General features: G+C 55.0%; 1 protein-coding gene across 1 annotated transcript; it reads left to right on the top strand.

The window, feature by feature from the left end:
- On the top strand, positions 1 to 26,052 carry RIPK4 (receptor interacting serine/threonine kinase 4). Its single transcript, XM_065943257.1, has 8 exons — positions 1 to 220; positions 9,645 to 9,936; positions 14,590 to 14,738; positions 16,623 to 16,672; positions 18,856 to 19,014; positions 19,815 to 19,918; positions 21,574 to 21,835; positions 23,561 to 26,052. The coding sequence occupies exons 1-8, from the start codon at positions 39 to 41 to the stop codon at positions 24,718 to 24,720; spliced, it is 2,358 nt and encodes a 785-aa protein (XP_065799329.1). The 5' UTR covers positions 1 to 38; the 3' UTR covers positions 24,721 to 26,052.
- Positions 26,053 to 26,466: the final 414 nt, after the last annotated feature.

Here is a 26,466-nt window from a genome sequence, read left to right as displayed (position 1 = left end):
CGGCCGCGGCGGCGCGGGGCGGCGGCTGGACGCGCGCGATGGAGGGCGAGAGCCGGGGCCCGTGGGCCCTGGGGCTGCTGCGCACCTTCGACGCGGGCGAGTTCGCGGGCTGGGAGAAAGTCGGCTCGGGCGGCTTCGGACAGGTGTACAAGGTGCGCCACGTCCACTGGAAGACGTGGCTCGCCATCAAGTGCTCGCCGAGCCTGCACGTCGACGACAGGTCAGCGGCCCGGGCCGGGGCGGCGGCGCTGGGCGGGCGGTGGGGAGCCTGGGTTCCGGGCGTTCCCGTTCTCTCCACCCGAATGGCCTCCGGAGCAGCCTCGGCAGGAAAACCCAGCGCCGGGAGAGGCCGTGAGCCCCCGGCGGGGTCGGCGCCGCTGGCCTGGTGGGAGGGACGCGGGGGGCGGCTTGGCGAGCTCCGGGTCTATTTGCTCCCGCCGGGGTCCCGGAATGCGGCTCCTACGGGAGAACCTCGGGTAGCTGCGTTCGCCTAAGGAGTTGTTAAATGCCTTGTATTGTTACCCGGCTTCCGGTGAACCCCGGATTTTCAGGGTCCCGGGCTCGCCTTGCGTCTCCGACCCTCGGTGGCGCGTCCGGTCCGCCCAGGTCCCACCCTGGCGCTGCGGTTTGCGCCCGGCTTAGAAAAATTGCCGTGTGGGGATCTGGGCTTTGTGAGTGAGTTAGTCTCCCTTCGACTTACTTAGTAATTTACTTTGGAGCACAAATTGGTGTAAGACTGTAATTATTTCGGTCGGAAACCCTGGATTTGGCTTGGCCAGGCTTCCTCGGCGCCCTAGCACTTGAGAGTCGGCGCTACCTGGCTTGGGCCTGGCGGTGGGGTCCGGCAGGCGGCCCGGGAGCCCTGTTAACAATACTCAGCGCTCTCTGGTCGCACACTTTCTTTTAGGCAGATTTCATTTCCAGGCCAAGCCTCTGGGGAGCGGCCTTGCACTTACCCGCTTTGTGGCCAGGCCACGGCGCCCTCCTAGACCCGGGTTTCCCCATCCAAAGCTGGGAAGACATCTGCTTGTCCCTAGGTAACAGGGGCGCTCAAATAAAGACAGTTGGAAGGGACCAGAGCTGCCCCAGTTAAATTCAGTCGGTGGATTATGGTCTCTGTGTAATTTTAGGGGAGAGGGAGGTGGGATTCTTGAAAAGCAGCTCTTTTTGACTGGGGGTTGTTCACTGTTTATAGTTGCATTTTAATAATTTATAAGCTTTAACTGAGTGCGTCTAAATTACGTATCCTTTGGTGAAGTTTGCATTCAACATGGGAGTTGTCTGGCATTTGTGTCTTGTATGGAGACATGCCATGCAATGCTTGTTGCTCAGTTGTGTCCGGCTCTTAGCAACCCCACGGACTATAGTCCGCCAGACTCCTCTGTCCATGGAACTTCCCAGGCAAGAATACTGGAATGGGGTGTCATTTCTTACTCCAGGGCATCTTCCCCACTCAGGGCTCGAACCCAGTGTTTCTTTGGTCTCCTGCATTGACAGGTGGGTTCTTGGAGAGCTGTCTCTATAGTCAGCCCTGAACAGACACAGACTAGAAAGGTGACTCCTTTGCTATTTCAGAGACCTGGTTTCTAATCCTCGGCTTATTGAGTGATGGGGCCTACAAACTCTAGCTCCCCTCCCCCTCCACCCCCCATCCCCCTCCTCCCCAGTGGTGGCAGTGCTCATTTCCAGGGTGGCCATGTGTGTTCCCTGGACTGAGATACTCAGAATCACAGTTGGTGCTGCCACAGCCCGTGGTCCTAGATAGGAGGAAGCCCTGGACATCCAGTGGCTTTGCATTTTCATCCTGGCCTAAGAGATTATGCAGCAGAGCTATTGGTGATTTTTTTGCTCTAAGCCTCAAATTTCAGTAGAGTGGTGACAAGTGTCATGGAAATATCACCAGCTCAAAGGTGAGCTGCCTGAGAAGCTGCGCCTCGGATCCTGGGAGCTTTTCAGTCTGGGAAGGGCACTGTGGTTATTTTGATGAAATCTGAACCACTTTGAATGCCAGCCAATAGTTAGATCCTGAAAGGTAAGACTCTTGCCGCTGTGTAGATATTTTTACGCTCTCGGGGGCATTTATTTGTCTGCTGGAGTCTTCCGGCCGAGTTTTCTTCATCAGCGAAGGCTTTTAACATCACCTTATTGTGTTGGAAGAGCAGAGTAAACAAGCAGGTCCCCAGGCTGACTCATCAGCCCTCCCTAGGATCTGTTATTTCCAGCGTCCAACCCCTTGTTTCTTGGGTGGCCCAGTTGGCGGTCGGGTTTCTCCACGTGAGGCAGGCCACTTAGGATCTTGCATGGCCTGGTTGAAAAATATTTTGTCCTGTAACTGGAAGGCTTTCCTGCCCTGCCTGAAATAGGCATGTGGAGGCATGTGCTGGGCAGCTGGGTCGAGGTCAGCATTGCCCAGCAGGAAGAATTCACCTCTTGTGCTTTGCCAGGCTGAGTGGAGCAGGCTGGCTTCTGCTTTAGCAGTGGATTCCTCTGATTGAGAAGATGGTCAAATCCCTGCTGTTTGTAAAGAAAACTCTTCAGGGTTAATTATTGATGGTTTGGGTTTGAGATTCTCATTCGGAGTTCATGCCCCTCCCTCAGTGGTGCAGAGGAAGCAGACTTTCATCCCTATCTTGGAATGGTGGAGTGTCCTGCCAGATTTCCACAGGTTGGTTCCATGCTGTTTTGATGAGCTGCACACCATCTTGACCCTCCTGTTTGCAAGATGTTTCCTGGAGCGGGCAGTTGATTTGACTGAGGTTCCTGGGTGCAGCCCCCAGCCCCATGCCCCTCCTGGCCAAGTCTTGTCTCACCTGTTTTTAGGGTGGTACTTCTCAACCCTTCCACAAGGGCCTGACCTTTTCCTTCCGAGGGCCTCTTCCACTGGTTACATAGGGACCCACTGCAGGTACAGGTGCGGGCTCATTTTCATCAGCTGCTTCTCCCTCTAGGGAGTCTGGGGTCTCCTGGCCCCTCAGGAGCCAGGCTTCTCAGAGCAGCAGGCTGCCCCAGACCATGTGAGCAGGTATTTCTCTGTGAGAAAGACCAAGGGCCTGGTCCCAGACACCCCTTGAAGTTCGAAGCAGGCAGAGGATCACCTGCCAGGTAGTTTCCAAGGGGTACCTGGGAGAACTGATGCCCCCTTCTTCTGCACCCCCTCCTCTCATGGGGACATCTGGTAGCTCAGATGTGTGGCCCCCCGGCTGACCCTCATTAGGGGATCTAGAGGTTTCGGGTAGAGCTTAGTCGTGGGGGGGCAGGTGGGCATTCCCATTTAGATGAGAACTAGCCCTGCAGGCCCATTCCTCTGGCCCCCACCCCTGGCTAAGAGGAAGCCCAGGATAGCTGAGCACCAGCAGCTGCTGGGTGATTGGCCAAGGCTCGTTGGGGCGAGCCTGAGCAAACCCCAGGTTTGTACATACAGAGCCGACAGTCCGACAAGCCCGGTTCTTGTCAGTTTTAAAAATAGCAGTGTGGGAACCCCTTGCAGGCTCCCTGGGAACGTAACTGCGTTGGTGCACAGAAAGGAAGCCTGGCTGGGAGACTCGGGAATGATTAAACGGTGCTCCCTCTGCCTCTTCCCAAAGGTGCTTCCCAGCTCGCTCTCTCTGAGGAGCTCTTTGTTACCAGATGCCCTTCCCTGCACCTCCACCCTTCTTCCTCTGCCCGCAGTTTCCTGCTGCTCCTTTTTCAGAAGGCTGAGTCCCAAGACCCATTTTCTCCCCTCCTCCCTCTAAGGTACTTGTTTCCAGGTATGGTTGGATGTCTTTGGAATTTCTGCCTGAGATTGGAGGAGATCCCCACGGCTTCTCCAAAAAAAAGGTCCTTTGGAAATAATCAGTTTGGGACTTCCCTGGTGATCCAGTGGCCGAGACTCCTGATGCAGGGAACTGAGATCCGAGGAGCCGAAAGGCAGCTCAGCTCAGGCTGCAACAAAAGATCCCTCATGCCTCAACTGAGACCCCACACTGTCAAATAAATATCAAAAGAAAGAAAAGAATGATCAGTCTGGTGAGATTTCTCATCTCTCCCCACCCCACAACTTCTCTGGGGTGGGGGAAGTGGGTTTCAGCCAGAAGAAAAATTGTACTGACCTAAATATACTGACCTAAGTGTCGTTAACAAATCGGACCCCAGCTTGGTATTCAGAGGGGGTGGGGCGGGGGTGCTTTCCCCCATTCCTGCTGGGAGACAGGAACCCTTCCCCAAATGGGAGAAAGATGTGATTGAAATGATTATAGAAGAGAAACATGATACCAGCCCTACTGAATTATCCTAATTGTAGACACGCTTTTAGCACATCACCATTTTGGGATTTAATGAAGACTGATGTCAGTGGACTCTAGTGGCTGGAGCTTCACCCGTCGCTGGGTGGAATGGGATTTGATGGTGAGGAGTCTAGGCACCTTTAGGCCCCTGGCCTGTTCTTGCACCTGGGCTCTGGGACCAGTTTGACAATCTCTCCTGGTCCTTAAGTAATAGCAGCCATCACAATATCCAATCTCCATCCTTTGTGTGTTGTCATCAGCATAAACTGGAAACACTGCTTCGAGGAAAAGTGCATTTAAATTGACGAAAACACAGTGGTGGTTTCATCCTGTGTAAGAAGCACTTTCCTGTCTTTTCCAACAGCTCCCGGAAAGGACCCAGCCCAGCGCAGCCCTGACTTATTGAACTGCTGATACTGCCAGGAGTGGGGTAGGGTGGGGGGTCCTGGCAGGGTACCAGAGGCCCAGTGAAGAGCGGCCTAGAGGATAAATGGGATGGACACCTCTTGTGTCTCCTGAACCTGAACAGTGAGGGTGGTTACGGGGCTCGGCCAGCCCGCCCCAGGTCCGTGTGAGGGTCTCCTTCCAGGTTCCCTTGATCTCCCTGCTGCGCGGTCCTGGAACCCCTTTCCCCTCTCTGGTGGGTACAGCCAGGGTAGGGTCCTCGGCTTTAAGGCGTTTCTGGTTGAGCTGTCACGGAGAAGGTGACTTGTCCCTGGAAACGCAGACTTCATTTCCGGGATAGCCCACCTTCCTCCTCCAACTGTCCTGAGACGTGTGGTCAGTGGTCACACTGACCTGTGTCAGTCCCAAAGCCTGCCTGGTGTTGCTTCCCGAAAGGGTACAAAACAGGCTGTCTTCAAACAGTCCAGCCATAGTCAACTTTATGGAGCAGACAGCTGCAGGGCCGCCCCCACTAAATAAAGTAAAGTTAACGGGGGGGGGGGGGGGGGGTGGGGGGGGTGGGGGGGGTCTCAGTTTGGTGGAAAGGGCCTGGGGCAGGGGAGAGAGCCGGGAACCTGCTGACCTCGGCTGGTTGGGTGGTGAGTGATCTGCTGCCAGCGGCTCCTCTGAGCCTAACATCTCAGCCATCAGAAGTCACCTGGGTCTTACGTATTCAGCCCTTTGGGCAAATGGAAGCAAATGCTTTTGCTGAGAGGCACAGAGCCGCTCTTCATAAGACCTTCAGCCTCAGTGTAATTGACAACCTCCTTGACTGTTGTCAGGCTGGCGGTGGGGGGGTGGGGGGGTGGGGGGGAGGGCTGGGGCTGGCTCGCAGAATGTCCCTGAGTGACTGGCCTGTAAACTCTGGAACCAGCAATGCCTGGAAGCCTGCAGGCCTGGGGGGACTCCCGGTGGAAGTGTGTCTCTGTCCATCCCATGGCCAAACATATGTGAGGACCACGTGAGCGTTGCATGCTGGACTTATGCTGGTGGGGAGCGGTGGCACACCAATCACTTTGAAAGAATATGAAGGAAGGCAGGAGGACCAGACAAGTCACAAAACTGATTCCTCAGTAGGGAACAGAAGTGGCCCCAGTGCTAATCCTCACCACTGGGTAGTGAGTGTCAGAGGAGGGTGCTTGAACTGGTTAGTGTAAGTGACTTGAGGTCTTCCTGGAGGAGGAAGAAGGAGATGGGCCAAGGGTGGCGTTTCCCATCCTTAAGAGATTTGTGTTGTTGTTCGATTGCTAAGTCGTGTCCAACTCTTTGTGACCCCCATGGACTGCAGCACATCAGGCTTCCCTGTCCTTTACTACCTTTACTTTAAATGATGCTTGATTCAGCCCTTTTCTGGTATAGATGTCCCTCGAGGTTGGGTACAGGGCTGGGGTCTGTCTGCAGGTCTTCCTGGAGCCCAGTGAGCTTTGTGGCTGCAGGGAGGGGCTGGCTGGGGCCAGGCATCTAAACCCAGGCTCAGCCCAGCCTGGGGCCCCCACAGGGGCTCTTGTGGGCATCCCGCTGTCCATTCATTGGCTCTTTAACCAGAGTGCTAAGGAAGTGCATCTAACTGAGGCCAGTTAGCTCAGTTTTGTTTTGTAGTCTTTATTTATTTTTTGTTGTCTTTATTTACTCCTGATACCTGTCACACTTGTGTTTGAGGCCAGTGGGGTTCTCTTGCTCCTTGAACCTGTTGAGAACTAGCCTACCCCAACCCCTCTCACCTCCCACCTCCTGCTGCTTCCCTGAGTGGGGAGCCGCCTAGTGATTCCCAGTAGCATTCTAGGGCCATCCTTGTTCCCTCCCTCTTCACATCCAGTCACCAAGCCTGAATGATTCTCATTCAGAAATGAGCCCCACGTCGACCAGCTTCCTCCCCCTCTACTCTGGCAGCCAGGGTCCCGGTGACCTCCCTGGGTGTGTCACCCACCCTGAGTGTGTGTAGCCCCTCTGCTCCCATGGTTCCTAGTCTGAGGCCCCCTGTAGAAGTGGGCTTGTGACCTCCTCACTGCCTGCCCTCTGCCCACCCAAGTTAGGGACCCCCTTTCTTAAACCTCCCAAGTCCCTGTTCTTTCCCTTCAAAGATCTCGGATTTTTCAATGACACCTCTTTTTTGGGGGTAATTTTCCATCTCCCCTAGAAGGTAAATACCCTGAAGGCAGGGAGAAAAGTCTCTTGTCATCAGTTCTAACTGATGTAGAGGATGTGCAGTAAATACATGTCAATAAATGAATTTTAATTGGATACAGATTAAAATTAAAGCAAATGCTGGGAGTACTGAAGTGGGCGATTCCAGGCTGTAGTGGTTTATTTTAAATTTGGCTAAAAATGCATTAGCTCTGTGGTGGGGGTTGTCAGGCTTAACCCTTGGCGTTGGGGGCTGATGAGTCTTGGCCTTGGGGGCCGTCCTGCGCACTGCAGGGTAGGGGGCGGGCGGTGCGCCTGGCTTCTCCCCGCTGGATGCCAGCAGCCCCCAGCTGTGACAACCCAGGTGTCTCCAGGCAGTGCCCAGCGTCCCCGGAGGCAGAGTTGCCCCTGGGTGAGAACCACTGGTCTACACCCAGAGATCCTCTCCCTGAGACGCCCACCTTGGTGAGTGTTCACGGGGCGGGGGGCTCCGCTCCCAAATGCAGGGGCTGGACAGGGGGGCAGAAGTGCTGAGATGCTGTCCAGCCGAGCCCGCCGAGGGCAGAGGCAGAGCCGGTGTCAGCGTGTCCCGGCCCCTCCTTGCTGGCGGCCCCACCCTGGGAAGTGCTCTTGTACCTGTGACAGGAGCCTGGGAGTGAGCTGTGGTCACAGAGAGGAGGCTGGTCAGTGAGAAACAGACTCGTTTTTCTCGGTGGTTTCTGATTCTCCAGCAGGCTGAGGAGCGGGACCAGGTGCAGGCGGGCTGGGCCTGTGCGCGCAGACTCCAGAAGAGCCCCTGCGGTGGGAACGAGCCATCCTGGGTCTGGCTGGGCTGGTGGCTGGTGTGGGAGTCTGCCTTCTGAGGGGGGTGGTCCCTGTGACCTCTTGCGCCACTTCCTGCCTCAGTTCCCAGCGCCCCGTGGGCTATGGGCTTCTGAACTGTCCCTTAAGAACTTCCGAGAAAACAGGTTCCTGGCACCCACCCGGAGCCCATTCTCCAGGAGCAGGGCTGAGGAATCTGCATTTTAGCCAGCTCCTGGGTCCTTTCTGAGGTGGCCAGACGCTGTCCTCTTGCGCCTCAGCCTCTTCTCCTGAATGCACCCTGAGACTTTGACCCGTCACACTGACCGTGACCGAGGCCCTGGGCGCTAGGCTGTAAGGCCGTGGGCTGCACCGGGAAGTGACGTAGAGCGGGGTTGGCCGACTTTCTGTGACAGGAGAGAGCGAATCTTTCAGGCTCTGCAGCCCACGGAGTCTGGGCTGTGGCCACGCATCTCTGCCTTGAGTGTGGAGGCTGCCCGGCCCCCGGGACATGAATGGATGGGCAAGCCTCCCAGCCAGTCAGAGCTCCTTTACAAAATAGGAGCTGGCCGTGGACAGCAGTTCGGCAGTTTCTCAAAAGGTTAGACCTAGAAATACCACATGACCAGGCAACTCTCCTTCTCAGAGTGTATCCAAGAGGTAGAAGCGGGGACTTGAACCACCTGTGTGTATAAATATACAGTCCCAGTAACTGAAAGGTGCAGACCATCCAAGTGCCCATCGGCAGATGAGCAGATAAACATAGCATGTCGGTTCCTACAATGGAATGTTACTCAGCTCTGAGGAGAGTGACGTTCTGGTGTGTGCTCCAACTTGGGTGAACTGGGAAAATATGATGAGTGAAATAAGCAAATTACTAAAGGACAGGTATTATATGATTCCACTTATGTGAAGTCCATAGAGGTCCTGGAAAGTGGAAAAGAGGTTGGGGGCTGGGAGGAGGGTTCCTCTTGGGGTGGGCACAGAGGTTTTTGTCGGTTTTTGTTGGGATGATGACAGAGTTTAGGTGGAGAGAGTAGTGTTGATTATACAACCTCGTGAATGGATATTGATGCCTATGAATTGCACACTTGTGAATGGTCACAGTTATAAATACTGTGTTACATGTAGTTTGCTACAGTGGCTTTAAAGACAAGGGGGCTTTTGGATAGTGGTCTCTGCAGACCCTGCTTGAGACCAGTGCTCTGTGAATTTCAGTGTGGGGTTGCGGTCAGGAATGATGAGGCCAGCTGGAGTGATGGGCTTCGCAAAGAAGGGAGGGGACTGAGCTCTTTGGGTGGACAGTTCATTACAGCTTTTAACCTGAACGTCCCTTCTGTCATCCCAGGAGAAGGGTTTGTCAGCATCAGCTGCCCCATCTGAAGCCCAGAGCCTGCACTGGCTCAGGGCTGCCTGAGCGTTTTCAGATCATGATCAGTCTCTGTTTTCACCTCTAATAACCCCAAAACATGTAGATGTGTTTGAATAACCATGGAACTGAAGGCATCGGAGGGCCCAGAATTTTATTATAGTAAGCCCCCTACATACAAATAAGTTACCAACTTTCAAAGACGTGAATGTGCCCCCGTGTGCCAGCTGTGGTGCGGTATACTGGAGCTTTCAAGGTCCTATACTGTAAGGTTAAAAAATGTTTTCTTTCTCAGCTGTGTTTGTTTTTTAATATATTATTTCTGAAAGTATTATAAACCTATGACAGTATGGTACTATATAGCCGATTGTGTTAGTTGGGTACCTAGGCTCACTTTGTTGGACTTACGAACACGCTCTCAAAAGGAACTCTCTTGTATGTAGGGGACTCACTGTATTTGACACTAAAGTGAGCCCTGTGTGTATGTGTGCACACACATCCATGCATTTGTACATATGTGTATGTGCGTTTTAGCAGTTTGGTCAGCCGTATGGAGCTGATTGTCTCCTGGCCGCGGTGTCCGTGTTTGTGGCCAGGCGACCGCTGCCCGCCATGTTCCTCATGTCTTTGAACTTTTCCAGGGAGCGCATGGAACTTCTGGAAGAAGCCAAGAAGATGGAGATGGCCAAGTTCCGTTACATCCTGCCCGTGTACGGCATCTGCCGGGAGCCTGTGGGCCTGGTCATGGAGTACATGGAGACTGGCTCCCTGGAGAAGCTGCTGGCCTCTGAGCCGCTGCCCTGGGACCTGCGCTTCCGCATCATCCATGAGACAGCCGTGGGCATGAACTTCCTGCACTGCATGACCCCGCCGCTTCTGCACCTGGACCTCAAGCCCGCCAACATCCTGCTGGACGCCCACTACCATGTCAAGGTGGGCTGGGTGCTCTGGGGGTGGGGTAGGGGAGGTGGTTCTCCTGCAGGAAAGAACTCGAAGCAGAGGCTCTCTCAGCATCAGGACCCCCACTCTTGTCGGGTGTGGCCGGTCCAAATGCCACAGATGGTGTAACTGGAAAATGGGCTCTTAGGAACACAGGTCACCCTGCCCCCCATTCTGGATCAGGACTCTAGGAGTCCGGGCTTATTGGCCATCTGACAAAATCAGGTTAGAAAGTGAGCCACGGATTGGCTGTCTCTGTGTGAGGCTGGGTGGGGCTGTGTTTCCCGTTGGTGGTTCCTGGGGTGATTGATGGGAGTCTCGGGGTGTCATAGAGAGAAGCCCTGGAGGGACTCCTGTTGTCTTCACTCAAGGCCTGTTAGTTCTGATCTTTGGGTAAGTTTATAAAGCAGAAAAGCATGAGGTATAACTAAAAACCAGGGGCCGCCTGCTGGAATTGGCCATTGTTAGTGTGGTCAGGTTTGCATTTCTTTGAAGATCTCTGTCCATGGAGGGCATGAGGTGACCTGGGTCCTAGGGCTCACCCAGCCACCACGGTCTCCCCATGCCTTACGAAGGCAAGTGGGTGGGAAAACCCGCACGCCATGGCCTGGGTCCCCTCTGGCTCCTTGGCATCCTCACTCACCCTTGGAAGGACGGCTGGACCCCTGCACACTGCACCCACCCCCACATCCTAACTCTGCAACAGGCACAGAACTCAGGCCAAGTCCACCTGTGGCGGGTAGGGAAATCAGTTTTCACATCAGACATTTAGTTACAATGTGTCCCTAAGGAGGTGTCGCTCAATGATCAGATTTTAGCAGAAATTGGAAGTATGCTCCTGCTAAAGTGAAGCAGGGAATTGAGAAAACAGACTTCAGGTGGGTGGTTCCTGGTCTGCCCAGGTCTCACTCCCCTGCAGTCCTGCTTCCTCCTAGTTGGGGTGCTGGTGTCACGTGTGGACCCTCTGCCCCCCATGAATGTTACAGGGTTGTGACTGCAAGCCTGGGGTCCACGGGCACTCAATCCGTGTGGGAGCTTGGATCACAAACTTGAATATGCGCAAGAACAGGGAGGTGAGGACAGGTCCCCGCTGTGTGCAGAGGACCCTACCTGCAGGAGCTGCCGCCTCTCCCAGGGGAAGTACCAAGTGGACGGTGGCTCCTGCCAAGCTGGGGCTTGGAGGGTTGAGTCAAGGGCTGGTGTTGTCCCACTGTACATGGTTGAGCAGAGGTTAGAGCCAGGTTCGGGGGCCCTGGAGCACTTGTTCCCTCAGCCAACCCGCTGCCACTCATGGGATGCTCACAGACATAATGGGTGGCACGCTCTGTCATGCGGGGGTGGAGTGGGTAGTGGTGGTAGGTGTCCAGGCAGCCCCTGGGCTGCAGTGAGGAGACACTGTAACTCCAGCTCAGGGTGGGATGTCCCTGGATGGGACTGGTCTCCAGAGAGGACCAGTCAGGAGTGGGGGCACACAGAACAGCTCAGGGTGGGGTGTCCCTGATGGGGCTGGTCTCCAGAGGGGCCAGTCAGGATTGGGGCAACACACGCAATAGCCTTTTGGTGGAGGAAGTCATGGAAAGTTCTGGGTTTTAGGGGCAGGGGAAACAGGCATAGTCGGATTAGGATACAGGGTGTGGGAGGGTTGCTGAGCCATCGCTGGAATAGAATGCGCCTCTCTCAGGGGGTCCCCAGTGGGCACAGCCCGGCCTTCAGAGCTGTCTTTTCAGCATCATGGACCACAGTGGGCCAGGCAGGGCTTGCATTTCAGCCTATTCCCTTCCCACGGTGCAGGTTGCTCTGCTGATAGCCGCGTTTGGGGCAGGAGGCCACGCCCTGTAGGACCACGGTGACCTTCCTCCCAGCACCCTCCTCAGCAGCACAGCCCTCCCGCGCTCTGCCAGTGGTGGGTGGGGTGATGGCCCTGTTGTTGGGGGGTCCCCGCGCCTGGCCCGTGGGAGTTGGATTAGCCAGGACACAGTCCCTCTGTTCTGTCCGTACCGTTCCATCTTCACCCAGGGATGGTCCCGATGCTGGGCACACAGGAGGACCGAACACTCGCCCAGCAGGGTGGCACCTGGGGCTGGTGTCCCTGTGGTCTCTGTGTTTCTGCGTCGGCTCTGAGGCTCCTCAGTTTGAGCACTTTCTCCCTCCGCTTTCTTCTTCCTCCGCTTGGCAGCCCCTGGCTTGGCAGGCCTGGCGCTTTGTGACAGTTTTAGGAAGTGGGTGAACATTCCGTAAAGGACTGTGTGGCTTGTCACTGGGGACCTGGAGGTGGGGAGGGGATGTTGCCACTTTGAGGACTCGGCCAGGGCACCACCTCACTTCCCTGGAGAGGTCAGGAACAGACTTCTCCCTGACGCCCTTCTCAAGCAGGGCGGCAGTCACCACGCACAGTCCCAGACCAGCAGAAAATGTACTTACGGGCTGCATTTCTTTCATCCTCAGGAATGGCTCAGTGGGAGCTTGGTCTGAGGTTCTAAGTCATCTGCTGGATTTCTGGGCAGTTCTTAGTTGATGGTTATTTGCAGCAATATAACTGGAATCTGCAGTCTTAAAATAAGATGATAAGTTGTCACTCCATCCCCTTCCCTTGATCCTTCCAGACTACATTTATGTCCATAGATAGGATTGGAACTGAAAATTTTACAGCAACCACTATGTTTTGGAATGTGTATTCAAGATGCTTAATATTAAATGAATACTTGATATTAAGTATATGAAGTGTCACTACTAAAATATTAATTTCAGTATAAGCAGTAAACCCATTTCAATTTCATAATGAAATAACTCATTTAAAACCTCAGGCTACACTTGAGGCCCAGGTTGCTCACCCCAGACTGTATTCAGGGGGACCCCCAGGGTCCTGTCCTCTGTGGCCCACAATGGCCTTCTCCCCAAGATGGTGCTGCCCTGGCGCTGCCCTCAGTTAATCTCTGTTAGTCTCGTCCGGCTGGGTCCGGCAGGGGAAGGGCTGTGTCTCAGGGCCTGTGTGAACACTGGCTCCGGGCAGTACCAAGGTGGACACTAAGCGTGAATTCATTTGTGAGTTATAGACACTTGCTGGTCACCGGGATTGCCACACTGTCCCTCTCTTCAGGAACCTGGGGACAGACGGGGAGATGAGAAAGGTCAGGTGGAGAAGTCTGGTGGGCCGGAGGGTCAGTGGGCATCACTGGGTTCTCATTCCTGAGTTTGATTTTGGTGCCAGGGCTTTCACATAGAATTATGCTTATTTTCTTTTCACCCCGTATATCATGACGCAGCTGGCTGTACCTGAAAACAGCAGAAATAAAAAGAAAGGGCAGCCAGCACACTTCTGAGAGTCTGGTCCTGACACTTTCCACTCATCCAGCTGTTTCCTTGTGTTGCTGTCTCCTCGGTCCCGAGCTGCAGGGTTGGGAGATGAGTCTGTTGTGGGGAGCTGGCGCTTTGCTCTCCAGAGCGGAAAGTGTTTTGGAGGCCAGAGAACGGACAGCTGCCGGGTGCCCAGGAATGGCCAGATTGGCCTTCTTCGCATGGACCCACGCCCACGCCGGCACAGCCTGGCCGCAGAAATAGGGGCCCAGGTCCAGTCTTTCAGGCTTTCTTTCCGTCACCACACCCCACCCCCTGCAGATGTGAGGACTGGGTCCCCAGTCATGAACTTCCCTTGCTCAATGGTGATGACACCAGGCCCCTGGCTCACCTTGTGGGCAGGTGAGCCCAGAACTAAAGGCCTGACTCAGCCGCATTTCCGATCACTCCAGAGGTGTGTTTGAGGAGGAGCCCAGAATTAATTAGAAGGCTTAGAAAAATCCATGAGCCTCAGAGGAGAATTTATAAAGGAAACGGCCAGCAAGTGTGGCTTAACTGCAAGAGGCGTTTAACACCACCAAGGGCTCTGATTGACAGCCAGGGTGGGGGGCTGGAGGGTGGTGGGTCCCTGCAGTGACTTCCCCTCTGTGGCTTCCCCAGACCTTCAGGGTGGGCGCCTTTGTCCCTGGAGCCGAGGAGGCAGAGGGGGTGTGAGAGCCGAGTCCCTGGGAACAGGTGTCCTTGGACTGGAGGGCTCTGCCATGTACGAGCCAGTCACGGGAAGCTGGGATGCTGTGTGTTTGCGGCCAGCCAGTGTCTGTCCCCAGAACGTTCCGCGTGGAGGACAGATTGGCCGCGTGTGTTCTGCTTGCTTTAAAGGGCTTCTGAAAACATATTTCCCTTTAAAGGACATGCCGCCACTTGCCTGCTTCCCCAGCTGCGAGATTGCATAACTGCTTTGCCCCAACACCTGAAAACGGAGGGCCGCTTCCTCCCTTTGTGCGACAGGGCAGACGCAACGCCCCACAGACAAGCTGTAATTCTTCAGTTCCCTCTCCCAGTGAATTCCTTCCTGATCGTGTAATCTTTTCCCAGTCCATCAAGCTCTTAATGTCTTCAGGCTTGGTTCTTCCCTGACCGACTGGGCCGTCCCACCTACTCGGGGAGCGCAGTTGACGTGAGAACTCTGATCCTGACTAGTGAAGGGGCCTGCACAGCCAGACCGGGGGACCGCGCCCCCCAACACTGCTGAAGGGACTTGATGATAAACATCCTCAAGCGGCAGCCGGGCTGCCTCGCTCGGCACGCTGTCAGCCAAACCTGACCAGCCCCTTCCTCGCCACTCTGTTCTAGATTTCCGACTTCGGGCTGGCCAAGTGCAACGGGCTGTCCCACTCGCATGACCTCAGCATGGACGGCCTGTTCGGCACCATCGCCTACCTCCCTCCAGAGCGCATCCGGGAGAAGAGCCGGCTCTTCGACACCAAGCATGACGTGTACAGGTGGGTGACAGGTGTGGAGCCCCCGGCTCTGCACCTCCATTCCTCGGGTTTGCAGGGGGCTTTCCCAAGGGCTCCCGGGCACCGTCAGAGAAGAGGTTCAGTCCAGATGAGAGGGCTTTTAGTCGGTGGGCACAAGCCACCCCAGAACTTTCTTTTTCCTTCTTTCTTTGCTGCGCTGGGCAGCATGTGGGGGTCTTAGTTCCCTGACCAGGGATCGGACCCATGCCCCCTGCATGGGGAGTCCAGGGTCTTAACCAGGGACTGTTAGGCAAGTCCCAACCCCAGAACTTTCTTACAAGAGGAACTTCTCTGCTGTGGGTGATGCCGCCCAGGGTGGAGGTCGTGAATGGCTGGTGTCAGTCAGCCGGTTACGTAACGGATGGGCAGTTCTCGCCTGGTGAGAGCTTTGGTGTTTGCAGAAAAGGTGGGCTTTCTCACTTGACTGTTGAGAGAGCCTGCTTTCGGTGGTCTGTGTGGCTATCTGCATGTGAATTCAGGCTCCCAAATCTAGTCCGTCTGGCTCAGAACTTACCCTTCCTAGCATCACTGACCTGTGACAGGCACATGGACACTTAGAGGATGTTCACAAGCCAGCATCGGGGATTTCCGAGCCAGAGAACAATCAGGAATCACGTGGTGGCATCCTTTCCCAACTTGTCATGGTCTTAATCCCTCAGACCTCTCGAAGAAGAAAAGCAGGCGGGCAGGTGCGAGTGGCACTTCAGCCTGTCATTGTGGTTCTTGTCCACACGGATGAATGTCACCCCAAGCCCTGCCTTTGTCATCGCCGCCGCCTGGAGTCCCGGCCAACGGGTTTGACCACAGCCGCCCCGTCTGCGCTCTGCTGGACTTCTCCCTGTCCGTCTGTGGGCGAGCAGTACAGGGGGCGCTGGGCCCGGCTCGTAGGGTTCGGGGAGAACAAGATTCTCTCTTCATTCAGAGTTTCAGTTTTTGAACTGGCAGATTTCACTTCATTTTCACTGAGGACTTTTTGTGCCTCTCTAAACAGGTACTGTTAACCCAATGCAGGCTGATAGCCCAAGTTTGGACCTCTTCTTCTTCTTTTTTTTTTTTTTTAAATTTACCAGATTGAGCTCTTTGGGGGGTATATCCAGAGCAATTATATAGATAGATATGTGTGTGTGTGTATACACATGTATGTATATGTGTGTATATATGTATGTATTATATATATCGATAAATATGTGTACATATATAAAAATATATGCACATACACATTTATGTTATGTATATTTATATGGTTGGCCGAAATGTTCATTCACGTATTCCATAAGATGTTACAGAAAAACCCAAATGAACTTTTTGGCCAAGCCCATTTATATATATATTACCACACAAGTATATGTAGCTCCTACTCAGCACAAAGGGCTGTGGAAATTTCAGCTGGCTGCCTGCTCATCTTTTCCGTGCACTTGGATGACATCAGTGGGCAGGTTACTCAAGACACCTAGAGCTGTAGTCAGCATCTTGTGGACGTGTCTGCAAGAACACGACGTGAATGAAGCAGATGTCCCCTTCTCCTCTCAAGCTGGTGGTCCAGGGACAGGGTGGCTCCCTCCCAGGGGCCCCTTCCTGCTGTTTGGACCAACAGTTCAGTCGATGGAGTTTTGTCTGTTGTCTGACATCTGAGCTTCCAGCATGCCTTGTCCCACCATAAGAGTATTTGCCCATTTAAAAAAATTCATGAAAAATACCTCCTTGTCTTCTCTCTCTCTCTCTCTCTCTCTGTCTCTCCCCCTGTCTCTTGAAGACTCTGGTTGAGGGAGTGGTTTTCCTGAGTTTATTGCAGTGTCAGGGGAGGCGGGGGGGTGCCTCTGGCTTTGTTTGAGAATCTGACGTGCAGACATGCCCGTCTCCTTGCAGCTTTGCCATCGTGATCTGGGGTGTGCTCACGCAGAAGAAGCCGTTTGCAGGTGAGTGGACGTGTCGGGGGTGGTGCAGCCGTCTCTCCTGGCTCCGTGAAGGGCGTGCTCTGTGTAAAGCGGGCCTGCCAATCGCAGAGGGGGCTGCCCTGGGTCGTGGAGCTGGTGGGCTGTCCAGGCGGGTGGGGTGGTGAGGCTGCTCTGTCCAGCCCAGCAGGTCAGCAGGGAGCCCCACGCCCCACCTCATTGCGGGCTTTCACATATACCAAGAAGGGGATCTTGCCATACAGTTCACATACAGGGAAAGACACAGATCTGATGGGGTCCAGTCAGTGGATCTTTCTAGGTATCAGCTCATTCTTCTGTGTTGTGTGACATAATATACATAGCATATAATTCCCATTACAATGTTTTAAAATAATTTTTATTAGCATTTAGTTGCTAAAATTCCCATTTTTAATCACTTAAGCTATACATTGTGGCATTAAGCTCACAGTGTTGTACAATCATCACCACCTGGACCCCGAGTTGTGAGGCAAGTCATTCCCAACCCCCTACCCCCAGCTCCTGATCACCACTCACCTGTTTTCTGTTTCTGTGGGTTTGTCTGTTGTACTTATTTCCAGTTAGCTTTTTAAAAAAAATTTTTGGTTGTAAAATACATGTCTAACAGAAATGACTACCAGAACCGTGTTGAAGTGTATGGTGCAGTCTTGTGAAGGGTGTTCTCCTTGTGGGGCAGCCAGTCTCCAGAATCACTGTGTAGATGCTGCCGCAGAGGGGTGCCCCCAGGTCAGAGTCCCTGGGTCAGCCCACCCGGCCTGAGAGCTGGGCCTTTCCGCCTTCCCCCCACCCCACCCACCAGGCACCCACCTTGTGGATTTCTGGCCTTGAGATTTCAGTACCTTGACTTGGTTTACTGGAAAAGATTTCCTCTTCCTCTCCAAGCCTGTCTGGGCTACTTCATCTTTTCTGGTTTGACCAAAAAGTTCTAAAAATGCAGATCAGAGTCAGTGTGCAGCCCTAGGTCTGCTGGTTGAGAAGCAGAGTAGGATCCTTGTGGGATTTTGTCCGTAGTTGTTACCCTGTCTCCATGACGCTGCCTCCTCCTCAGAGGTCCAGGGTCTGGGTTCTTTTCAGTGTGGCCGTGTGCCCGTTTGACCACAGCCATCTGCCGGACATGGCCCCCGGGGTCAGACACACGATGGGAAGGAACGTGGGAGCTGAGGTGCCTGTGCTTTGTCGCTTGGTCGATGGGACATCCAGGGTGTGCAGAGGCCGCTTATGAACCTGTTCCATCTGTGTTTGGCAGCAGAAACCCTTCCAGGTGTTTAGGTGACTTACATTTTATTCAGAGGACCTGCTGGGTTTTGGAAATCTGAGTTATTGTGGAGATAACATGTAGATACCTGAGCTCGCTGTTACAGAAGATTTAATGGGAAAGTGGGACAAAACATCAGAGCAGACTCCTGGCAGCCATCGGGGACTTTGGGCCAGTTTTCCACCCCTGTGGCTCGGCATCTCGGGAGTCCCCTGGCGTGGGTGTGGTGGGAACCAGAAGCCTGAGCTCCTGCTTACTGGCTGGTGTGGTCTTAGGCTGAGGAAATCTGGGCCCTGAGGATCGCCTTGGGCCCTTCATTCTGTGACCAGGATGATGATTGTGAGGGGTCCGTGCCTGCTTCTGAAGGGGCTTGGAAAGGAGGCCAGGTGGGGCCCCACATTACGAATTGCAGGAGAAGGGTCCCCATTTACACAGCTCATGTGTGACCATCACTGGGGCTGGCTCATCGGCAGGCACCTGTGCTTTGGGGTAGGAATTCAGAAAGACTTTTTCGTTGCTGCAGGGAGCTATGGGCCACTTGGGGGCTGGGCAGTGTGACTCCACGGTTCAGTTTTCCTCTGTTTGGGCCCCTTTGGAACCTGCCCCGTTAGATATTTTTCTTCTTTGAACTTGATTTTTCTTTGAGTTCACTGCACAGAAAGATCTCTGTGATACAAGAGAGTGATTCCCCTCGGTAGATCACAGGTGGTTTCCAACATCTGGAGAATAGAGGACAGGTGTGTCCAGCAAGGTTAAGGATTTCAGAAACCTCTGTGCTTTGAAGAGGAAATAATACTGTGTCTCCCGGGCGGGCGCCCAAACTTTCCCATGGTCGTCGTCGCTCCTCCCGAAGATAAGAAATCCGACCTCAACTCCGGGGAGCTGCCCTGACTTGCGCGCCTTCCCTTTGCAGACGAGAAAAACATCCTGCACATCATGGTGAAAGTGGTGAAGGGCCACAGGCCAGAGCTGCCGCCTGTCTGCAGACCCCGGCCGCGTGCCTGCAGGAGCCTCCTTCGCCTCATGCAGCGCTGCTGGCACGGGGACCCCCGGGAGCGGCCCAGCTTCCAAGGTGAGCACCCGCCCTGGGCTCCGGGAGCCCTGCTGGCCTGATGCTCATGCTGTCATCCCAGGGAATGGAGTTGATGACCAGGAAGGGGACAGGCGGCAGCCGGGACGAGGAGGCTGTCCACAGACAGGAGTGCCAGAGTGAGCCCGCCTCCTGCAGGCTGTGCCCGCCCAGGGCCCCCGCCTGTGGCCCTCCAGCTCCCAGGACCAGGGAGGGGCGGCTGGAACCACTTGGTCATCTCCAGCTGTCCACCTCCAGCTGCGGCCTGCTGTCCCGAGGAGCCTGGTGTTCCGGGTTCAGATATAGTAGTGCATCTTTTGGGGGCCGCGTGACCACTGGCCTGTGGCCTTCTTTGCATTTCTCTTGGGGCCTCGTTCCCAGGGAATAGCTGTGCCCTTTGGTTAGGAGAGTGATCCTGATGCCACTGGAATTGATCATGACGTTTAAAACATGAGGAAAAGGAGTGTGAACGAGGTGGGGGCTTTCTCGGCTGGTGTTGGCAGCCCTGGCCGTTGGGGTATGAGCTCTGGCTGGGCTGGCTAGCGGGGCTCCCTGGACGAAAGCTTCTTGGGGAAACAGGGACACGGTGGCTCCTTCTAGAGTCTGGCCGGACCCTGCCTTTGGTTGCTGACGGGGGTGCTGGGGGTCCGCTGTGAGCCCAGCCAGGGGCCAGCAGCGTGGGCAGCACTGACCGGTCAGACTGAACACTGCAGGCACTGGTCCCCTCCAAGGCCACATGCTTAAGTAGCTCATTTGCTAATTCCTTGTCTGAGTGACACACCCATCTGTGTTTCCCTCCAAAGAAATCACTTCTGAAACTGAAGACCTGTGCGAAAAACCTGATGAGGAGGTGAAAGAGACGACTCAAGACCCAGATGTGAGAGACCCACCTGATGCCGAGGCCGAGGTAATGGGGACCCTCCCCGGGCCTGGTTTCCACCACATCAGCTTCAGGGATTGAGTCTCTGCTTCCTGCAGACGCCCTGCCAGCCTGGACCACTCGCCCGGTTCTGAGGCTTGGGCCGGCCGCAGGGTTCTGTCCCAGGGCGGGGGTAGGTGCATGGTGTGCTGGCACCAGATTGGTTTCCTGCCTGACAGTATCCCGTGCCCACCTCCTGTCTGTGCCTAGGGAAGGTCAGTGTGGGCCCACGGCTGACATTAAGTAGCCGCCGTCTGGATACTCTGTGAGTGTGTGCGTGTGTGTGTTCTGACTGCACTGCACAACACGTGGGATCTTAGTTCCTTGACCAGGGACAGAACCCGCACCCCCTGTATTGAAGGGGCACAGTCTTAACTATTGGACCTCCAGGGAAGTCCGGGTTGGATGCTGTTTGAACCAGGGGAGCTGCTTGAAGACCCCGCTGGGCCACACTGGAGAGAGGGGTCTGGGCTCCAGGGGTCTGGGTGTCTTTCTGCACCTCGAGGTTGGGGATTGGCGCCTTTCTAACTGCCCATAAATGTTTTTCCTCTACGAGCGCCCCACAGGTTATATAAGATGTGGTAAGAAATTCTAACTATGCTAACTAACTAAATACCTTTAAGGCAGTAGGACTTGTAAATTGGAGGCTGATAAACTGACTTTATAAGGTGTTATCTGGTGCTATCATCCCTGGCTGGGTGTAAGGCCAGCAGATAAGTAACCGTTTATGGTTGTGTCTGCTATCTGAGCATGAGGGCTGTGTGTGTCAGGTCAGAGGGCAAAGTGACGGTGGAGGGGACCTGGCCCCCGATAAGGAAAAGAGCGGCCCAGCACGTGGGTGTGACTCAGCGCACCAGGCTGCTGGGTCGGAGGATATGGGGAAGGGTCGTGAATCCCTCGCAGGCTCTGATCCCTCACCAGGACCTGCCTTTCTCCTCACTGTCAGGACCGAGCCTGTGAAGGGCCCGTTAGCACGGGTTGAGCTGGAACGCCGCGCTGTCCCCAGGGCTGGGCCCCACACCTCACCTGTGCACCCTCAGCCCCCAAGTCAGCCTTGCACGGCCCCACAGAGGGTTCAGGGTGTTAGGACCCTACCCGAGGCCATCTCCTTCCTGTTTCCTGTCAGCAGTGACCTGTCCTGGGTGGACCCACCTGGCATGCAGGCTTCACTTCCTGCAGCTTATTCACCTTCGGTCTGTATAGTGGTGCACTGGGGCTCAGCATGGTGATGGACATCTGTTCCCACCATCTTGTCTTACGATGTCCTCCTGCTGGAGTCTTTGGGTGCTGTGCTGCATGCTAAGTTGCTTCAGTTGAGTCCAACTCTTAGTAACCCCATGGACTGTAACCCGCCAGGCTCCTCTGTCCATAGAATTCTCCAGGCAAGAATACTGGAGTGGGTTGCCATTTCCTTCTCCAGGGGATCTTCCCGACCCAGGGGTTGAATCCATGTCTCTTAGGTCTTCTGCATTAGCAGGCGGGTTCTTTACCACAAAGAGTGGGACACGACTGAGTGACTAACACTTTCACTTTCTTTAGCACCAGCACCGTCTGGGAACAGGAGTTAAGTTCTCTGATCCCCTGATCCTGCCCCATCGGGTCACGGACGGAGCCTCATCTCTTCTGTCTGCTTGTCTCCGCAGGCCCCCGTGCCCACCCCGCTGAAGCGTGCATCTGCCCCCACTTTCGATAACGATTACAGCCTCTCTGAGCTGCTGTCCCAGCTGGACTCCGGCATCTCCCAGACCCTTGAGGGCCCGGAAGAGCTCAGCCGCAGCTCCTCCGAATCCAAACTTCCATCGGCGAGCAGCGGCAAGAGGCTCTCGGGGGTGTCCTCTGTGGATTCCGCCTTCTCCTCCCGAGGGTCACTGTCCTTGTCTTTCGAGCGGGAGCCTTCAACGGGTGGTGAGCAGGGGCCCTCACAACTGGGAAATAATGGGTTTCATTTGGGGGGGGCCAGTCAGGGTGTGAGCAACTGAAAAGCATCAGGCGTCTTGTTTCTTGAGCCAGCTGTAGTTCTTCTGTGTTTTCGGCAGCTCTTTGCTTATTGGGTTTGGGTGTCAGTGCACATTGGGGGTGCACACAGGCTGAGCGGGTGTCTCTTAGGTGTAAGGGGAGTGGGTCATGCCCCTGGCTGTGTGGAGGGTCTCACCTGTGCCGACACCGCGTGCAGGGACTGGCCTCAGGTGTGTAGGTTGAAGAAATTGGATTGTACCAGGTAGTCCAGTGAACGGATGAACCGCCTCTTCCTGGAGACCTTTCTCTCTTTTGTAATGTCAGCCCTGTACCCCCTTTCTCAGGCAACGCTGGGTACACTTACCATTCTTTCCTATTTGTGGGCTCCCGTTTCCTGGACCTGTGTGTGTTGATGGGTGCACTGTCATTGGAGGTCATAACTGCCTGGTCCTGACTATACACCTTGGGTTTTCTTTCTGGAAGGCACTTTTCCCTGCCCCTGCCCTGTCCCAGTTGCTGGCCCTGGGGCATGGGGGCCCTCCTATGAGGGCCTCACAGCGTCTCCGGTGAGGACAATGTGTGAGGTTTGCTTTCCATGAGGAAAAAACGGATGTTCATGCATAGGGCTGAAGTACAGGGGTGGCCAGAGGGTCATGGGGAGGGTCCTCCCCTCAGGAGAAAGGGGAGTTTGCTCTTCCTGGGGAATCGGGAATTCCTCCTGGAATGAGGGCCTTGCCCAGATGCCTTGGACCTCCCGGGATTTTTAGAGTGGTGTGTTTGGGATTAAAGAGAGCATTTTGGGTAAGGAGACATCTTGCAAGATGCAGAGGTAGGGAAGGCCTGGCTGCATCGGAGGTGAGCAGTCAGCGTTGAGGTTGGAAAGAAAGAAGCACCTGTTTCCCACGGAGAAAGTCATTAGCACGCTCTCTTCTCAGGGTCTGATACCCTCAGGTGACGTGTTCATGCTTAGATCAGTCACCGGTCTGTCTCAGGAGCCTGTGCTGAAACACCCAGTCCCAACTGCGTTTACTGTTTTCTTAGTACACCCGTCACCCCCCACTGCTGTGCAAGGCCCCTTGAGCGTGGTTCCTATGAAGGTGTCTTGTTTCATGCATATCAGAGCCCCAGACAACATAGTGGGGTTTTTCTGCCAATCAAGCATGTACATGTTTACATCATGAGTAACAGTCCTTCTAAAGTGAGAGCCTCAGTCCTTGGAGGATTTTTCTAGAAAGCCTCCTAGGTGGTGGTACTGGGACAAGAGGCACCGTTTGGAGGTTGGGCTGCAGGCAGCTGCTTGACCCTGGAGGGGTGCCCCGGGGTGGGAGCTGCCAGCTCTCCGGTGGGTCGGGGGCTCCTGCCTGCTCTGTGTTCACCGCCCCCTCTCCCTTGTTAGCAGTCACTGCCATTGCTGAGCACCAGCAAGGGCCTGAATTTTCTATCCTTCATTTGATCACAACTTTATCGGATAGCTAGAATGATTTTCATTTTGCAATTTGACGAAAGAGCACCCTGGGGATATTCATTGACTTGCCTGAGGTCTCCCCACTAGATCTTAAATTAAACCGCATGGGTAAACACTTTAGCGATTTCAGGTAAACCGTAGCTACATTCAGACACTGGCCAGACCTCGGGAGCCGCCCTGTCTGACCCCTGCATCTGCTCTCCCCACAGATCTTGGCACCACCGACATCCAGAAGAAGAAGCTGGTGGACGCCATCATGAGTGGGGACACCAGCAGGCTGATGAAGATCCTGCAGCCCCAGGACGTGGACCTGGTCCTGGACGGGGGCGCCAGCCTGCTGCACTTGGCCGTGGAGGCCGGGCAGGAGGACTGTGTCAAGTGGCTGCTGCTCAACAACGCCAACCCCAACCTCACCAACAGGAGGGGCTCCACCCCGCTGCACGTGGCCGTGGAGAAGCGGGTGCGGGGCATCGTGGAGCTCCTGCTGGCCCGGAAGATCAGTATCAACGCTGCAGATGAGGACCAGTGGACGGCCCTGCACTTCGCAGCCCAGAATGGGGACGAGGGCAGCATGCGGCTGCTGCTGGAGAAGAATGCCTCCGTGCGCGAGGCAGACTGCGAGGGTCGGACGCCCATGCACGTGGCCTGCCAGCACGGCCAGGAGGGCGTCGTGAGGATCCTGCTGCGCCGTGGCGTGGATGCAGGCCTGCCGGGGAAGGACGCCTGGGTGCCGCTGCACTATGCTGCCTGGCAGGGCCACCTGCCCATCGTCAAGCTGCTGGCCAAGCAGCCGGGAGTGAGTGTGGACGCCCAGACGCTGGACGGGAGGACACCCCTGCACCTGGCTGCCCAGCGCGGGCACTATCGTGTGGCCCGCGTCCTCATTGACCTACACTCTGACGTCAACGTGTGCAACCTGCTGGCCCAGACGCCGCTGCATGTGGCTGCGGAGACGGGCCACACGAGCACGGCCAGGCTGCTCCTGCACCGGGGCGCCCGCAGAGAGGCGGTGACCGCAGAGGGCTGCACCGCTCTGCACCTGGCCGCCCGCAATGGACACCTGGCGACCGTCAAGCTGCTGGTGGAGGAGCGGGCCAACATGCTGGCCCGGGGCCCCCGCAGCCAGACGGCGCTGCACCTGGCCGCTGCCGGCGGGCACTCGGAGGTGGTGGAGGAGCTGGTCAGTGCCGACGTGCTCGACCTGTCTGATGAGCAGGGCCTCAGCGCACTGCACCTGGCCGCCCGGGGCCGACATGCCAAGACAGTGGAGACTCTGCTCAGACACGGAGCCCACGTCAACCTACAGAGCCTCAAGTTCCAGGGCGGCCCCAGTCCCACCGCCACGCTCCTCCGGCGGAGCAAGACCTAGCCTGCTGACCCCGGAGACGGGGCCCAGCAGGGTTCCTGTCCCAGCGTTGTACTCTGCTCGTCCCGTCGTGGCCTGCGGGACACTGACCGAGCTTAGGTGTTACCTATCGTCCCCCTGAGGTTGGTCAGAGTGCGCTTGGCTGCTGCCAGTGGGCACCCCGTGTCGGAGGGATGGTGGGCCGGAGGCATTTGGTTGTCCCTCACTCCTGATGTTGGTCCCTGGGTGACAGAGCCGTGAGCCCACCTGTCCTGAGCGGCTGCCTGGAGTGCACGGGAACACAGGTGTGGGGGGAGCTGAGTCTTTTGTCTCCATTTGCAGCAGTGAAGAAGCTTGCTCGAGAAAGTTTGAGTGGGATTCGTGTTTTATAGAATATCGTTAATGGATGAAGAGTGTCAGCTGTCGCTTGAGATCTGTTAAAAGCACGCACTTTGGGGACTTCCCTTGTGGTCCAGTGGCTAAGACTCCATGATCACGATGCAAGGGGCCTGTGTTTGAGCCCTGGTCAGGAAAGTGGATCCCTCATGCCACAACTGAAGATCCTGCATGCACAACTAAGACATCGCGCAGCCAAATAGATAATGAAAATTTAAATAAAAAGTAGGTAATCTAGTCTGTGGGCAACGAGCATAAACTGATAAGTTGGTTTTTTAAAACAAAAGCAGTCGTCTTACTGGCCCTTTTACACCCAAGTTTGTCCATCACTCAGTCCTTGTGGGTGGCCACACACAGATGCCAACCATGCCACCTGCCTTTGTTCATTTCATGTTGTGTAAAATATTTGAACTCTAAAGTCAGCTGTCCAAAAGTCAAGAAAAATGAACTGACAGCCTCAGTTCTGGACTCAACAGTGTTACCGAGTTCAGTGACCCACCTTTCACGTCATTTTCTCTCCAGTTCTTGTTTTTGGAGAGACGGTGGTTTGTGGCGAGTGATGCTGTGTTGGGGTCTCCCAGGGGACTCCTGACTTGCTTTACAAACAGCTTCACTGTGCAGGGGCCTCAGCTTTCAGATTGTGACCCCCGAGACAACTCCAGGATTGTTCTTTCATTGTCAAGTGTGTCCCACACCTCCCGCTGATGCTGTCGTGAGAGTCAGTTTGCTGAAGGACGCCAGCCTGTATGTACACATGCCCCTTGACCTGGTGTATGAAGCAGAGATTGATATTAATGTACCGTGTATGTTAATGTGAATCTGTGGGCAGGTTACTTCTTTTCTATAACAGGAAATATCCAGACTGCTTAGAACTGGCTATGTTTTAATATGCCTTGTGCTTTACTATGTTGTATTACTGTTGGATGTAGAACACGTGGAAGAAAGTCTGCTTAATGTCAATAAAGCTTGAGTTCTCTTCCTACTTCTCTGAAGCCGTGAGACTACATCTTTTTATACATGAGCTCAAATAATCGGATTTCTGCAGACCAGAGGTTGAGGCGGTCACACGTGGTGTGGAGACGCCCTTTTGGAAGGGCAGCCTGGAGTTGAGCTCAGAAGCAGGGGTGACCTGGCAGCAAACATTCCCTTGTTACCGACCAGGATAGCCAGGGCGGGGACTACCCAGCACACAGTATCTGCTTGCTGTGTCTCAACCCCAGCCTTGGAGAAGTGCTCCTGTGGGCTCAGGTGTCTCATGACTTCATTCTCACTGTGTCCACCCTAGAGACACACCTGCTGCCTCCCTTTGAGCAGAGTTCAGACCCCTGACCATGACCCGTGTAGCCCTTTCATTTCTGTGGTTTCCAGACTCTG

This window comes from Muntiacus reevesi, chromosome 8, assembly GCF_963930625.1.
Source record: "Muntiacus reevesi chromosome 8, mMunRee1.1, whole genome shotgun sequence".
Classification (NCBI taxonomy): domain Eukaryota; kingdom Metazoa; phylum Chordata; class Mammalia; order Artiodactyla; family Cervidae; genus Muntiacus; species Muntiacus reevesi.
This window is presented reverse-complemented; position numbering and strand designations above follow the sequence as displayed.

Coding starts and splice junctions, on each gene's coding strand:
- RIPK4 (XM_065943257.1), top strand. CDS start 39: ATGGAGGGCGAGAGCCGGGGCCCGTGGGCCCTGGGGCTGCTGCGCACC. Junction 14,739..16,622: donor ACCAAGCATGACGTGTACAG/GTGGGTGACAGG, acceptor GTCTCCTTGCAG/CTTTGCCATCGTGATCTGGG. Junction 19,015..19,814: donor GGAGCGGCCCAGCTTCCAAG/GTGAGCACCCGC, acceptor TTCCCTCCAAAG/AAATCACTTCTGAAACTGAA.